Below are 16687 nucleotides of genomic sequence, written 5' to 3' on the forward strand. Positions count from 1 at the left end.
TACATATCGTTTTCATTTGCTTTTATGCTAAATGCTCTCATTTATCTTTTATATAAAAAAAAAGTGTTTTATGATTAGTAAACAAATGAATTTGATCAACAATGTTAGTCTTCAAGATTTTAATGATATAATATATTGACTTTAATAACGTAACACAATAAAATATTCTTTTGATAAATAAAAAAAACAATATATTTTTTTTAAATCAATATAAAGTTTATGGGTATTTGGTTCCTCTTTTGACTTTTATAGCTGAAAATTAGCTTCTTCTTTTCTTAGAGAATCCATACTTTTTGAAAAAACTGTTTTTTCTAACAGCAACCCATAAATTAAACCAAACGGGCTTGTAGTTTCACATCGTTTATATGGGTAAAAAGAAATATGAAACGATATTAACTGTTTGGAATTCCCACAAAGTGGCCTTCCACATCAACTCTTCAATTTTTCAAGACTCGGAATCACCTCAAAAGTTTACACTTTCTCTTTTTTTTCCCCTCTCGAATGATTCCTTTTGCTTTAGCTTAGAGGTCACTAGTAGGAAATACACAAAGACTCCAAATTTTTTTTTTTTAGTGTTTCCAAAGTAATAACATATTAATATAATGTGTAATAAATATGCAAAATTGTCAACTTCCATGTATAATTGATTGGTCCCATTATTTTTATTGATTCTTTTTTGAAAGAAAAAAAAAATATACCAAATGTCAAAGTTGTGACATTAAATTAGTAACTAGTACAAGTAAGAATGAGAGAAATAAAAAGAGATAAATAGGGTATGATATTAATGATTTAGTTGAAGATGATGAATCTCCACCTCCTGTCGCCAAACTTGCAAGCCATGCGCTTCCCACATTAGCTTCTTCTACTGCCGCTGTTCCTCCATTTTCTTCTTCTGCTGCCGGCGGATCTCCTGCTGATTTTAGACTGCATTTTTTTCACTTTCATTAATTAATTTCACTCCCACAACTTTATAATCTAATTTCATTATCTAAAAACTAAATCAATATATTGATATATATTATGACAATTACTTGATATATCGGATAAATTATACTCAGGACCCTCAACTTTGCTCCTACTTTTATTATGATTCGTGAATTTCTAAACTAGGGATCATGAATTTCGAACTTTACTAACATAATGACAACTACTCAAATAGCAGGTAACCATTCATTGTTGAAATGATAGATTTTTTTTTATTATTTTAAAGTCAATTAGAAGAGAGAAATGTTTGTTTAAGAAGATAAAACTTTAGAAATGGGAATTTTGAAAAATCAAAATTGTAATGTAATTTAATAAATATTTCAATTTTTATTACTGGTGAATGATAACATGATGTATATATGGAGTGAAGCTGACGAAATTAATGACTCCGTAGAGTAATTCATTAACTTTAACCAATGTTTTAAAAATTGGATTGGAGCGACAGGCTTGACTGGTTCAATCAGAAACCGACCATGTATCCAGTCTAATTGTATATATTTTGAGTCAATGTTGTTGACTCGTTAAAGACTGAGATCAACCGGTGAATCGAGATGATCCGGATTATTTGAGAATTAAAAAAATTAAAAAGTACAACTAAAATCCCTCACATCTTCCCTAAAATTCTTCCCTATATCTGATAAATGTGTGATTTGCGTTTATTATAACGTTAAATTGTGTATTCATTTAAATAATCTTGATTATTGTATCAAATTAATTTCTTACTTTTTAGATGTAAGAATTTTTATGTTTAATTAAAGATAATCTTATTTTATTTGTTATTTATGTATATATAATTTATGACGTAATCCAGTTCCATCAATCAGAGTAAACATTAGTTTTGACTGATAAAATTATAATTGACACAACTAAGATAAAATTATCACAATTTATAAACATTTGGGGTATTATTTATAACTTTATTATTTTGTCTATCTTAACGATTGAATTTTTTTATCGTTTACAAACGGTTTTATATTAAAAGTTTTATATTTGAAAATATAGTTAAGACCCCATAAAAATAAAGTTAAGGACTGAAGTGCAAAATTACCTTGGAAAGTTAGGGCAAAAAGTGATGGTATAATCAGCGCCGGTACACGTAAAAGTACTGGAAGCATCATCGAAGGCGTAGCTATACGATTTCGGACACGCGCTTTTAAACATTTCCGAGTACACCGAAGGTTTACAAGTCGCCGGTGAATTATACGCGCCGCTACAACAGTATTCCGGATTCCCAAAAGCATCACAAGCACTCCGACAAGCACCTCCGCCATCCACCTTCAGCTCCGCCGGACACTTCTTATTGAGATCATCGACGCAGCCCGTCGATCCACAGTCACCGGACCCTCCATTAACTTCGACAAACATCGGTAAATTATAACCGTCGACAAGGCTGACATCGTAGAAATCCTGCGCGCCAGTTCCGAGAGTGAATTCAGCTAAAGTAGCCGGCGGAGTAGCGGTGTTGCCGTTGCATTCGAGTTGTGTGGAGCCGCAATCGGCGGTGGCACAGGTTCCGTTACCGGAATTGTCGAAATTGCAGCCGGTACGGCCCCAGAATCGACCGGACCAGCCGGTTGGGACTTGAAAGGAACGAGATGTGGCTTTAGGTAGCTCGAATCCGGTGGTTTCTAGGTTAGGAGTGCCGAGAATTCCCGGCCAGACTGCGTAATCACATTTGTTAACTAGTGTGAATTTGGCTCCTAAACTACCTGCATCAAAGTATAATCATGATTAACCAAATTAATTAAATTAAACACAATTATAAACTATCTATATACCAAATTGAAAATAAAAAAATAAAAAAATTGAACCTACCTTTGAAGAAAATGAAGAAGGTAAGGGTAATTAGAAGACTAAAATTGGAAGAATCCATGTTTTGGGTGATTAATTAATTAATTAGAGAGTGATTAGTGAAGTGATGGGTAATGGTGATACATTTTGGGGGAAGAAAGGAAGAGGAAGATGTTGATAAATGAATACTATAAAACCATAAATTCCATCTCTATCACTTTTATGAATTATGTCTTTGTTATGTTAAAAAATGGAGTAGTGAAAGGGAGGGGAGTGGATTGGATAGGAATTCCAAAACAAGTGTAAGTTAGTGGGGGTGGAGAATCTTAATCTCCATCAACACCATCTATTTATAAGTCTATGTTTACCGTTGTTGTTTGCTGTTTGTTGGCAAAATTGGGTATATACGTTTAAAACAGATAAGTGATTAATAAAAAATTAAAGTTCAAAGTGAACCATTTAGAATTAATTGTATTTAATTGAAAGATTAATTATATGAACCATGTAGAATTAATTGCGTTCAAATTCTGAAATGTTGGAATTAATTGTATTCAATTGACATATTAATTGCATTCAATTGAAACAGTTGTAATGGTTGAGCTTAATAGCATTTAATTGAAATGGTTATAATGGCGGAGCTTAATTGCATTTAATTGACTGATCAATTACATGCATTAATCTTTCTATAACGGTTTTTCCAATATAAGGACCGAATTATTTTGTCCAATTCGGTTCATAGAGAGACATCGCAACTTCTCAAACCTTTCTTCGAAGAGACTATTCTTATTCTTCTACTTTCTCTTTTTGCCTCGGGTGATAACTTTGCACACAGTTATTGTTCGTCGAAAGAATCTGTTTGTCTTGAGAGATTGTCATCAATTGTGGTGTAGTCTGTTTTAAGAAAAACTGGTTGTTCAGACCTCGAGTCCAATCTTTCTACTTCAGTTTCTAGTTCGGTAAAGGTTTCTGTTTCACTTATCTTTAGTTAACTTCAATTCTATTTCATATAATCTCACTTCAATCTCATTTAGTTTCAGTCATATTAATATATATATATATATATATATATATATATATTCTATAATTGTTTTATATATTAATATTATTATACCTGTAGTTTTTTTCTGGATTAATCGTATCATACAATCTTAAGACAAGTCTTCTGATTTTTTTCAAACGAGTTCAGAATACCTTGACTGGAACGAATTAGTTTTAATCTGAATTGTGTGGACAGAAATTACATATTCTATTCTCGACTTCTAAAATTGAAATTCACCTTTTGTGAACAGAAACATGCACAGATTTGGGACCATAATTTCGAATTTGAGAAAAAATAAATATAAACATAATCTATTTGTATTTTGTTTATTGTTTCTTTGAAATGGTGTTGATTTTGTTTCTAGCTTAATCTATTAGAAAACAATGGATGACTGAAATGGTATCAATATTGGAGATGGTTCCAGTTCCAAGAATGATTCAGGAAACAACGGGAAGAACACAGAAACTCCATTCAGTGGAGATGGTTCTGGCTCTAACAGTGCTTTCTGGATCGAGAATTACTATTTCAACATCTGTATCCAACAATGATAGGTCTGAAAAATTCACGGGTGTGAATTTTAAGACATGGCAGCAGAAGATGCTTTTCTTTTTCACCGTGCTTGCATTGGCTAGCTTTGTGAAGGATGATCTTGATAATGTTAACGCAATCGAAGCATGGACGCACTTTGACTTCATTTGTCGTAGCTATATTTAAATGGTTTAACTTGTGCACTTTACAGTATTTTTCAAGTTAAAAAAAATGGCAAAAGAGTTGTGGAAGTCTTTGGACCACAAGTATAGAGCAGAAGATGTCGGGGTAAGAAATTCTTAGCTGGGCAGTTTCTGAATTATACTTTGGTGGATTTAAAGACTGTTGTAAAGCAAGTGCATGATTTACATATCATTATCCTTGAAATCAATGCAGAAAGAATGGTAATTAGTGAATATTTCCAAGTGGCCACTATAATTGAAAAATTACCACCCAGTAGACTTCAAAAATTACCTTCAATAAACATAAGGAAATGAATGTTCAATAGCTTAGTGTAAGGCTCGGAATTAAAGAGCAAAATAGAGACATTATGAAGAAAGTCTCTAAATGTTTTGTTGCTAGTCAGTCTGTTATGAGCCTTATAAATCCAAAGGGTGAAATTAATCCACGTGTAAAGGGTGATTCCATGGAATATTTTTTAGAACATCATATGTACCCCCATTCAATCCTTGCCTGCGCTCTTTAGGGTTCGAAATATCGAACAAGGAATATTTGGTCTACTAATACATCTACTTGTATGAATGATTGGAAACTATGGCATTTTTTTTTGCTTTTGATCACTTTAATAAAGCGTGTCTCCATGCTGTTCCCCAAGAGTGGAGTTGTTGTCTATGGTACTTGTACCATTATGTCTGCACGCGTCATGCTAGATGTCAATCACACCGCTCTTTCTTTTCACGTGATTCATTGGGACTCTTCGGTTACTGTTCCCCATTATTACCTATATTAAATGAGGGTTGTATCACCACCGTCATTATGAATGCTTTGAGGCTGCCTATAAATACCTTTGGTTTGGTGCTCATTCTCTTCCTACTGTTGGATTTTCTTGCTACTTTCTTCTTCTCCGATGACATGGCTCTTTCCGCTCAAGTAAGTATATTGATCTATTTCTTTCCTTGTTTTTATCTTCATCTAATATGGCCCTTAAAAGGAAACCAACATCCATTGACCTTTCAACTAGAAAACCTAAAAAGTTTGAGCAGGTTTCTCTGATGGACGAAGTCACCCTAACTGAACTACCCTCCAATATCTAGTGTTTGGACATTTAGAGGTTGTTTTGTCCAGTCTAGATTAGGTGAATACCTATTGAAGCTGTTATGAACCTTAGCGTAGGATCTAGTCACAGGTCTAGACACAATAGAACTCTTCTTTGAATCTATATTGAATTGACAAAAAGCAGACTCGTCCTTGACAGAGCCCCTTTCTAATTCTGAATTTTGAGAGAATAAAAGTTGATATATTATTGAATAGAAAAGCCTTTATTTATAGGCTGCAGATACAAGAGAATTCTAGATCCTAAATTATAGGGATAATTATATCACCCCCTAATTTATAGGAATCAAGACTAATAATTAAAGGAAATAAAATAATGTCTGAAATAACAAAAGGAAATAAATTTAAATTCTAGAATAGGAAAGTAATGAATAGGAAAGTATTTAGTAGGAAAGTAATAGGAGAGTATTTAATAGGAAAGTAATTAGGCTGATAATTTCTTCTTTCTTTGGGAATATCTTCCAATAAGAGCGTCCGTATCATTACTCCCTAACTCGATTTTGAGCTTGTCCTCAAGCTCAAACCCTGGATAAGCTTCTTGAAAGTGTTCTAATGGCCCAGCAAAGAATATACCAGCCACGTAGATAGCAGTAAATGGATAGGCCAAGGGTATAAAATGAGCATACTTCGTAACCGATCTACCACCACCAGTAGCACTGACTTCCCTCGATCTTTAGGTAAGCCCTCCATAAAGTCTATAGAGATATCCACCCAAATTTGTTGCGGGACAGCAAGAGGTTGAAGTAGTACTGCAGGTTGCAAGTTTTGCCATTTATGAGTCGTGGCTGAATTTTGCGTCTGCATTAAACTGAGTCGGGGTTTTGCCATAGGAGGTTGTCCTCGCCATAAAATCTTCTTTCCGTTAAGGTTAAATTTCATAGTCAAGGAGCTAAAGTCGCACAGAATAGGTCCAAGGGTACAAAACCATTTGACTCCCAAAACCACGTTGAATCCCTCCGATGGTATAGCATAAAAATCAGCCTGGAAAATATCGTCTGCAACCTGAAGAGATACTAACTTGCATATTCCCAGGCTTGAAGCACATTCTCCATTTGCCACTGAGACTTGCAGCCCTTGTCGGTTCCAAATCTTTAGTCCTAAATTTGAAATGAAGCCCTCACGAAGAAAGTTTTTTGTGCTGCCCGAATCAACTAAGACTGAAACACTAACACCTGATATTTTTGCTAGTATCTGCATGGTAGGAGAATTGCAGGTTCCGCTAATGGCATTTAGAGAAAGCTCAAGAATTTCTGTCGTCTCTTCCTCTTCATTATATGAATGTACTACCTCAATCCAAAATAACCGCTTGCATTTATGTCCCTGTGTATAACAGTCATCACAATTATAGCATAGTCCTTTGGCCCTCCTTTCAGACATTTCTGCTCGTGTCAGCTTCTTGAAAAATGGCGTGGAAGAGTGCAATTTACTGCCACCTCCTATTGATTTGACAATTTTTCCCCCACCTTTTGCAACCATGTTCTTGCTAGTGGAGATAACAGTTTCGCTTCTGTTAGATTTGTGGATGGACCAGTTTGTGTTGGATCGCGAGTCTAAAGTTGATTGTGAGATTCTTTGTTTATGTTCTAATGTCCGAGCCATATGCATAGCAATTCCGAGGTTACCTGGCTGTTGCAACTCAACATCAATCTGGAGTTCTTCTTTCAACCCAGCGGTAAAAAGATCCACCTGTTGGCAAGGAAGAAGTCCTGAAGTCTGAGCCAATAATGATTGGAATTGTTGTTGATACTCTTTGACTGACCAGATTGCTTGAGTTTGGCTAATTCTCCCAAGGGATTATTACTCATAGCTGGCCTAAGGTCATTAGTGCCGTCATAGGTCAAAAATTCCATCTTGGAATAATGAGGTTCCATAGATCTTCCCATCGGTGGTTCAGGTCTGCAACCTAAACTCGAGGTTCTGCTGCTGCCAGGAATTCCATTGTTTTGTCCCTCTATATTATTGCCGCTAGATCCCTTCTCTTTTTCCCGAATTGAAACGGATAATTTTGCAATTTGTTTCTCCAATGCACTTTGATGGGACGACATTTGTTCCATAAAAGCATCCAGCTTCGACGCCAAATTTTGTGTGTCACCCATGACGCCAAGCTCTGATACCAAGTTGTTATGAACCTTAGCGTAGGATCTAGTCACATGTCTAGACACAATAGAACTCTTCTTTGAATCTATATTGAATTGACAAAAAGCAGACTCGTCCTTGACAGAGCCCCTTTCTAATTCTGAATTTTGAGAGAATAAAAGTTGATATATTATTGAATAGAAAAGCCTTTATTTATAGGCTGCAGATACAAGAGAATTCTAGATCCTAAATTATAGGGATAATTATATCACCCCCTAATTTATAGGAATCAAGACTAATAATTAAAGGAAATAAAATAATGTCTGAAATAACAAAAGGAAATAAATTTAAATTCTAGAATAGGAAAGTAATGAATAGGAAAGTATTTAGTAGGAAAGTAATAGGAGAGTATTTAATAGGAAAGTAATTAGACTGATAATTTCTTCTTTCTTTGGGAATATCTTCCAATAAGAGCGTCCGTATCAGAAGCCCATGTATGATTCTACAGGATTTTCTTAGAATATGGACTTAGATTGCCTTTTTCTGATGGCGTACCAAACGTCAATGAGTTTAACCTTTGTCCTGCTAAAATTCCACTGAATCATTAGCTTGATCTCTTGTACTGATTATGCTTTGAGATGACTTGGATGTGGTCCTAACTAGGGCTATTTTCTGAATGACGGTGTTTGGTTTAACAAAACCTTGTCTAATCGAAAGCCTTATATCAGCAATAAGAGTTCTAATGTGAAGGATTTTAAATTGTATTGGTTTTGGATATATGTACTAAAGGATTACCAGGGGAGGCTAGTAAAAAGGGCCCTCTATCCCGAGGGATTCCCCTTTCGTACCTCGTGGAATAATGATCCTGTCAAAAAGTCACCCTAGAAAGAGTTGAGGAAACTTACTGAAAAGGAGGAGTCACTTTGTCGGTACCTGACCTCCATGGAGTTGTCCTTTACTCGATAAGAATTCTTTGATAAGTGGCTCCCGAGGGATCAGTCTGTTATGATAAGTTACTTGCAGGTATCTTTCTGCTTTTGGTGATCATCTCCTCTTCCATGTTTATGCATAATCTAACATGAATTATATGCGAAATCATGTTAGCTCGCATGACGCGGTTAAGGAAGCATACGAGAGGACTAAGAACCATAGGACGTCGGCCTAGGGTAGCTGGAGGGGCCTAAAAAGCTTTAATAGGTCTATATTGTACATATATTAATACTATTTACATTTTAAAGGATCCATATGATTAATATTTTAAACGTAAAATGGGTCCAATTGAGATTTCATATATAGATTGAGGGTTAATTTAAAAAAAAAATTGTGAAACATCTTTTTCGTTTTTTATAAACAAAGATATTTAGTAAACGTAGCAATAAGTATCGTACAATTAATAATGAAATATTTTTTTGTTTATTATTTGGAATATATTTTAAATTTTTACATATAATTTTTTTTATAATTAAATGGACCGGTCCTGAGTGAATCAAACAGGTACATTAGGGAGAGTGGGAGAAGTTAATCTATTGAAAAATGAGTTAAATGTCAAAAAAAATAGATGACCAGTAATAGTGGCCATATATATAATTTAGTGTAAAGTTCAGTGGTTTTTAATCTACGTTTTGAATTCAGTGCAAATGGACAAAATTCAATATTCATGGGCATAATTTAGGGAAAATTACACAGAAATTCATCTTTTAAAAACTATTTCCAATTATGTCAAGTCATTATTTTAGATTATGTCAAACTAGTAAAATCAGTATTTTTAATATATTTTAAGGATTAAAATTTATAAATTAGAAGTCTATAATATATTTTATAAGGATTATGATTTATGAATTGGAGTCTAGAGTTTTTAAATTATGGTGTAATATCAAAATATATAGAGGATAATGACATATTAACAATTAAGTTCGGTGATATGATTTAGTTGTAATTTTGTACTTAATTATGATATTCATGTAATTGACCCCATAATTTACCCCATTATTAAAATAAAGCCCATGTTATATATGAACACTTTTCATTTTGACCCATCGATTAATGACTTTAGGATGTAAATTCCTTTTTCTCCATTTTCGTTTTAGTTTGTAAGGAGGTATTTGATTTTTTTTGTTTTTTTTTTTTTTTTGTCTATTTTTTATCTTTTCACTTTAAAAGAGAAAATTTTAGATATTTGGTTAGACACATTTTATTTGTTTTTTATAACTGTAAAGTGGCTTTTTTTTTATTAAAATAGCATTTTGAAGAAACAGTTTTTTCTAATAGTAAACAACAACAACAAACGGTAAGTAAATTAAACGGATTCTAAATAGATAGAAACAGAGCACACTTCATAGAGCAATCTATAGGAGAGTTCTTCCGCGCAGTATGCTAAATAAAAAGTTACATCAAAGATAAGATTTTTCTCTTTTTTATTTATATTTAATTAAACATCAACCTTTTTACTATATTTCTCTGCAATCGTTCTTTACAAAAGTTGTTGTGGGTTACTACACCCATTTTCCAATAATAAAGTCTTCCTTTTCTCCAAAGTTTATGGAATATTCCTTCATTCTTTCACAAGTTACAAAACCAAATACTAGTACTATAATTTAAAAATAAATACATTGGATTATGTCAATTATGATAAAAGAGACAACCTTTCACACTTTTTGTTGGCAAAGTTTAAAAAACACCAGGCGCTAATTGGATGGACAGTGCTTTCGAGGATTAATCGAGAATTAGTTAGAGGTTAATCGGATTTGTATTTTTTATGATAATTTTCAAATAAAACCCTTGTGGTTTCACTAATTTTCAGATAAAGGATTATGATTTACTTTTTATCAAAACGAGGATTGAGGTTTTGTATTTTTAATAAAACAATGACTTTTTGGATTAATGCTATTAAAACAATCTTTAACGACTTGAAAATGAAAATTTTCAAGAATTAAAGTTGTTCAATGTCATATTTGCTATAGAACTACATTTTTTATCTTCGAAAATCATATTTTTTAGAACTTTCTCTCTCTAAACATTAACTTTTTCTCTCTTTACCAAACATCATCTAAATAATCTCAAAACAAAAAAAGTTGAAGAATTAAAGTTGCTTAGAATATTAGTAGTTCTTAAAATATGTCATTTTTGAAGTCGTTAAGGGTGATTTTAATAGTATCAATAAAAAAAAGTACTTATTTTGCTAAAGTTGAAAACCTCAGCCATTGTTTCAAAAAAAAAAAACCTCAGCCCTTATTTTGAAAAAAAGTAAATCACAGTCATTTATCTGAAAATTAGTGAAACTACAAGGGTTTTATTTAAAATTTACCCTATTTTTTATTTGTTAAATAACAAATTATTATATAAATTCAATTGAAATATGTATCTTATTATCTAAAAATAATAATATAAAATTATTTGGTTTAAAAAAATCTAATATAAAATTATTTAATATAGAAAAACATGTATATTTATAACATATAACTTTAAAAATATGTAAACATTAATATTTCGACAATATTAATATCATTGAAACAACTCAAAAGTTGATTATAATAAAACACAAAATAAATTCATAGTAAAAAATATTTGGGTAAATTCCAAAAAAAAACCCATGTGGTTTGATATTCTTCTAAAAAAACCCTTGTGGTTTGTTATTACAAAAAAAAGGACTGTGGTTTGCGCCGTTAACCAAAAAACGAAAAATGACTTAACGGTGTTAAAATGCTGACGTGGCACAGGGGTAAGGTTGGAAATTCGAATTTTTTTTATTTTTTTCCCCTCTCTCTCTTCCTTCTTCCTTCTTCCTTCTTCCTTCTTCCTTCTTCTTCCTCTTCCTCTTCCTCCTTCTTCCTTCTTTCTTCTTTCTTCTTTCTTCTTCTTTTTTTTCCTCTATTCTTTTTTTTAAATTTTCCAGAAATTTTCCTGAAATTTCCGAAAATTTTCCAGATTTGCATTTCATCCTTAATTCATCAATATCTTAATAAACACTGCAATTCATCTCTACATTTTTTTTTGTATTACTCAAACTAATTCTTTTTCTTTTATAACAAACCCTACTAACATATATTAATGGATTGATTACGGGGTAAAATACTTCAAAAAAAAAACTAATAATAATAGTAAATAATTTTGAAGGTTCGTTTAACTTTTATTTTATGTGATTTGAAATAGTAGTGGAGCACGCGGAGCAAAATATTGTTGAATGTGAAGGGGTTAGATTCCTATTCTGTAACGTACCAATGCTTTTGATAAAGACCAGCATTTTTTCTCAAAATGCAAACTAAAAGACTTTGTTGACAAAATACATACTAATTAACTTCCCAAATCAAAATCACTTTGGATCATATTCCAGATTTCTGGATTTTCCAGAAATCTGGAAATTTCTGGAAATTTTCCAGAAATCCGGCTCTGGAAAATTTCAGAGTGTCCGAAATTTAAAAAAAAAAAGAATAGAAGAAGAAGAAGAAGAAGAAGAAGAAGAAGAAGAAGAAGAAGAAGAAGAAGAAGAAGAAGAAGAAGAAGAAGAAGAAGAAGAAGAAGAAGAAGAAGAAGAAGAAAAAAAATTCGAATTTCCAACCTTACCCTTGTGCCACGTCAGCATTTTAACACCGTTAAGCCATTTTTCGTTTTTTGGTTAACGGCGCAAACCACAGTCCTTTTTTTTTGTAATAACAAACCACAAGAGTTTTTTTGGAAGAACATCAAACCACATGGGTTTTTTTTGGAATTTACCCAAAATATTTTTGTTCATTGTGCACCGCCGGCTAAAAATCCCTTAGGAGCTAAAAAAAATGTCCACAAAGACTAATCGGAAAAAATCGAGGTGGATTCTCGATTTCGAACACCTATGTGATCAGGCGGCTTTAGTTTTGAAGGGTGTGTTCAAAAAAAAAAAAAAAGGAAAGAACAAGATAGATTGGGGAGTAAAAGGGTAAACGAGATAGAAATTAACAATGTGGAAGCAAACTTAGTCAAAGAATTAATCAATACATGGTTATATAACTTTAATTTTCACCTCATCAACAAGATAAAGGAAAATTTCTACCATTGATCGGAGATCAGTACTAATTGCTCCATGCAGATAATGACACATCAATTTAACTATTGATGTGGCATCATCTGAATGAAGAGACCAATACTGATTCTCATCTATAATAGAATTTGTCAAGATATGGTTCATAAAAGTAGTATGATTTTTTTTTTTTTTTTTTTTTTTTTTGAGATTAATGTATCTATACTTTGTTTTTGAAGTGGTAACATTTTACCTTTCAGAATTGGTGTATGTTTTGTATTTTGGAAAACATAACAACTTAATATTGATATTTTATTATAAAAACATAGTCCAATTTGAGAGTACAGCCCAGCCCAAGCTTACAGTTGCTATATAAGATATATCGCATATATGCCATAAATATTTATCAATTTTTTTTATGTAGCACTTGTTATTAATTGTTTACTGTTAATGATAGATAGCAGATATTAATTATTTTTTCTATTAAAATCAAATATTTTTAATATACAGATATGGATAAAGGCTATGCTTACTTTGTTTTTTACAAAGTAAGCCTTACTTTGTGTGTCTTCACCATTTGATTAATTTTATGCTCCATCATCCAATGGTGAAAACACAACAAGTAATGGTACTTTGTAAAAAACAAAGTAACCATAGCGGACACCTACAGACATGTATTTCACAACATCATGTATTTGCTCATTATAATATGTACGAGTTTTTAAGACAAGGTTGAGTATTTTATATATATAATAATAATAAAATAACCCAAAAAAAATCATTATATATGACAATATTAAGAATAACCATATGCATAATGCCAACTTTTTTTTAGCATTTGATATCCAATGTGTTACCTTATCAAATTAGAACCACACAAAAATTATTTTATAGAATTAAAGGAGATGGAAAAGCAATGATGAAAATGAAATCAATTTCAATTGAGTTGATACCAATTTTGTTCTCATATTTTAAACAATTTCTGGCTGAACCTACTACGAAACCACATCGTGTCATCGAAAAAGAAAAAAAGAAAAAAATTTTACACCTATGACCACTAAATTTTATTCATTTTAACATTCTTAATATAAGTGGCCACTCAATTTTAACCAACTTTTTAAAATGACCGTTAACGCCATCAAAATGAAAATATTCAAGAATTAAAGTTGTTCAGAACGACATTTATTATAAAATCACATTTCTTATTTTCCAAAATCACATTTTTTTGGAAAAATCTCTCTAAAAATTTACTCTCTCTCCTAACCAAACAACACATGAATGACCTCAAAACAAAATTTTTCAAGAATTAAAGTTTCTTAGAATATCATTAACTCTTCAAATTTTTATTTGAGACCGTCAACGGTCGTTTTGAGGTGTTGAGTGGCCACCGGTGTTAAAAAGTGTAAAGTTCGGTGGTCATAATATTAAGAATTGAAGTTCAGTGGCAATAGGTGTAATTTACCCTCAAATTTTACAATGCCAAGTGATACTTTGTTTTTCAAAGTTAATAAAAAATGAAAAGAGTATATCCAAATTTCCTTTTAAAAAATAATAAATTATCTTATCTTTTAAAACTAATTATTATTCTAATACAAAAATTAATCATATATAATAGGGATAAAGTAAAAAAAATTGTAATTTCACATAATTGATATCTTAAAAAAATTATCCAAACGAAAACTGTAATTTTTGTTTTATAACTGGGAGATAACTGGAGTTTTTCGCTTTACTATCAAAGATTTCAAAATTAAAATGAACGTTGACGACTTCAAAATTGTAAAATTCAAAGACTTGGTGAGATTTTAAACCATTTTAATTTTTCAACTTTTTAATTTTAAGATTATTTAGAAATTGTTTGGTGAGAAGAGAGAAAATAGATGTTTAGAGAGAAAAAATTTAAAAAATGATGATTTTAGAAAATAAAAAATTTGATTCTATAATAAATATAATAGTAAACAATTTTAATTTTTGGAATTTCCATTTTAAGTTGTTAACCGTCATTTTATATCGTTAAACTAAATGATTCTAAATATATAAAACATATCGATATTTTTCCGCTGCAACGCGCGGGTATCGTTCTAATATTATTGAACAAGGAAGTCTCTCGAAATTACAAAGAATTTTCAATTAAAAAAAAAGTTACCCTATTCTAACCAATTCATCCATACATTTCCGAATGGATAACTATATCTCTGCACTTCCCTTGTCATCTCAAAAAAAAAAAAAAACATAAAGAAAATCCAGTTTATGAATGGTCTTTTCTGAGAGAACAAACCCATGTCCCAATTTGTTTGGCCTGATGATGAGTTAGTGAAAGCCAAAGAAAAACTCCATGCACCAGTAGTAGATCTTGGGGGTTTCATTAGAGGAGATGAGGAAAAAAACTATGAGAATTGCATATTTGATTAGGATTGCTTGCTTGGAGCATGGGTTTTTTTTTCAAGTGATCAATCATGGTATTGATCTAAATTTAATCAATATGGCACAAGATCAGATGGATAACTTCTTTAAACTTCCTACTCCTGAAAAACGTAAGGCTCTCAAAATTCCACGCAGGTAAGATTTATGGTCTTTGTTACCCTGTTTGAACCTAACCAATGAAAAAAATAAGCACATAATGTTACATTGTTTGAAAAAAGAAAACATAACTTTTCGAATAATTAAAACTAAAATATATATATATTGCACGAACACCATAAATCTTACCCAGTGTGTTGCCTATTTTAGATGCGAAGAAGCTCAAGAGTGGGCACTGGAATAGCTAGAAAGGTTGCGTGGAATTTTGAGAGCATTGTGTTTTTCAGTAGTAGGAAGTTTAAAAGGAGTAGGAAGTTTAAAGAAGTTATTCATTTGATCTTATGCCATATTGATTAAATTTAGATCAACACCATAATTGATCACTTCAAAAAAACCATGTTCCAAGCATGCAATCCTAATCAATCTGCAATTCTCATAGTCTTTTCCTCATCTCCTCTCAAGAAACCTTCAAGATCTACTATGGTGGAGAGAGATTTGCTTTGGCTTTCACTAACTCATCATCAAGTCAAACAAAAGAGAGATTTGCTTTGGCTTTCACTAACTCATCATCAAGTCAAACAAATTCAGTTGGGACATGAGTTTGTTCTCTGATAAAAGACCATTCACAAACTATATTTTTTTTTTGTATTTTTTTGGAGATGACAAGGGAAGTGCAGAGAAATGGTTATCAAAGGTGAGGATGAATTAGCTGGGTGGAAACGAAATAAGTTATCAAGGGAAGTGCAGAGAAATGGTTATCAAAGGTGAGGATGAATTGGCTGGGTGGAAACGAAATAAGTTATCAAGGGAAGTGCAGAGAAATGGTTATCAAAGGCGATGATGAATTGGCTGGGTGGAAACGAAATAAATTATTAAAGGAAGTGCAGAGAAATGGTTATCAAAGGTGAGGATGAATTGGCTGGGTGGAAACGAAATAAGTTATCAAGGAAAGTGCAGAGAAATGGTTATCAAAGGTGAGGATGAATTGGGTGGGTGGAAACGAAATAAGTTATCAAGGGAAGTGCAGAGAAATGGTTATCAAAGGTGCAGAGAAATTACATTTATATATACTGTGTAATCTCAACAGATCTCAATTGATTACCCTTTCCATTTAAAATTTTATTACCAGGTGCAGAGAAACGACATTTATATATACTGTGTAATCTCAACAGATCTCAATTGGTTACCCTTTCCATTTAAAATTTTATTACCATAACCTAATCTCAACAGATCTCAATTGATTACCCTTTCCATTTAAAATTTTATTACCATAACTTAGGGATGAGCAGAACCGAACCAAAAATTTCAAACATAAAATACAAAAACAAAAATCCCATATAAAATCATGTGTAAATTACACTTCTCCCCTTAATTTTATTTCCATTAATATTATAACAATTAAAATTTACAGAGTAACATAAAAGTCATTCAATTTTATATTTTTTAAGATTATAGCTATACTAAATTTT

The 16687-nt window shown here is 31.8% G+C and overlaps 1 protein-coding gene across 1 annotated transcript; it reads right to left on the reverse strand.

The window, feature by feature from the left end:
* Positions 1-638: 638 nt before the first annotated feature.
* Positions 639-3085, reverse strand: LOC136209944 (thaumatin-like protein 1). Its single transcript, XM_066001579.1, has 3 exons — positions 2796-3085; positions 2033-2689; positions 639-924 (listed from the first exon to the last, which is right to left on the reverse strand). The coding sequence occupies exons 1-3, from the start codon at positions 2855-2857 to the stop codon at positions 705-707; spliced, it is 939 nt and encodes a 312-aa protein (XP_065857651.1). The 5' UTR covers positions 2858-3085; the 3' UTR covers positions 639-704.
* Positions 3086-16687: the final 13602 nt, after the last annotated feature.

This window comes from Euphorbia lathyris, chromosome 10 (assembly GCF_963576675.1).
Source record: "Euphorbia lathyris chromosome 10, ddEupLath1.1, whole genome shotgun sequence".
NCBI lineage: Eukaryota > Viridiplantae > Streptophyta > Magnoliopsida > Malpighiales > Euphorbiaceae > Euphorbia > Euphorbia lathyris.

Excerpts from the sequence above, each read along its gene's own strand:
- LOC136209944 (XM_066001579.1), bottom strand. The coding sequence starts at position 2,857 with ATGGATTCTTCCAATTTTAGTCTTCTAATTACCCTTACCTTCTTCATT. Across the intron at positions 2,690-2,795 it reads TTCATTTTCTTCAAAGGTAG|TTTAGGAGCCAAATTCACAC; the intron begins GTTCAATTTTTT and ends TGATGCAGGTAG. Across the intron at positions 925-2,032 it reads TTTTGCCCTAACTTTCCAAG|TCTAAAATCAGCAGGAGATC; the intron begins GTAATTTTGCAC and ends AAAAAAATGCAG.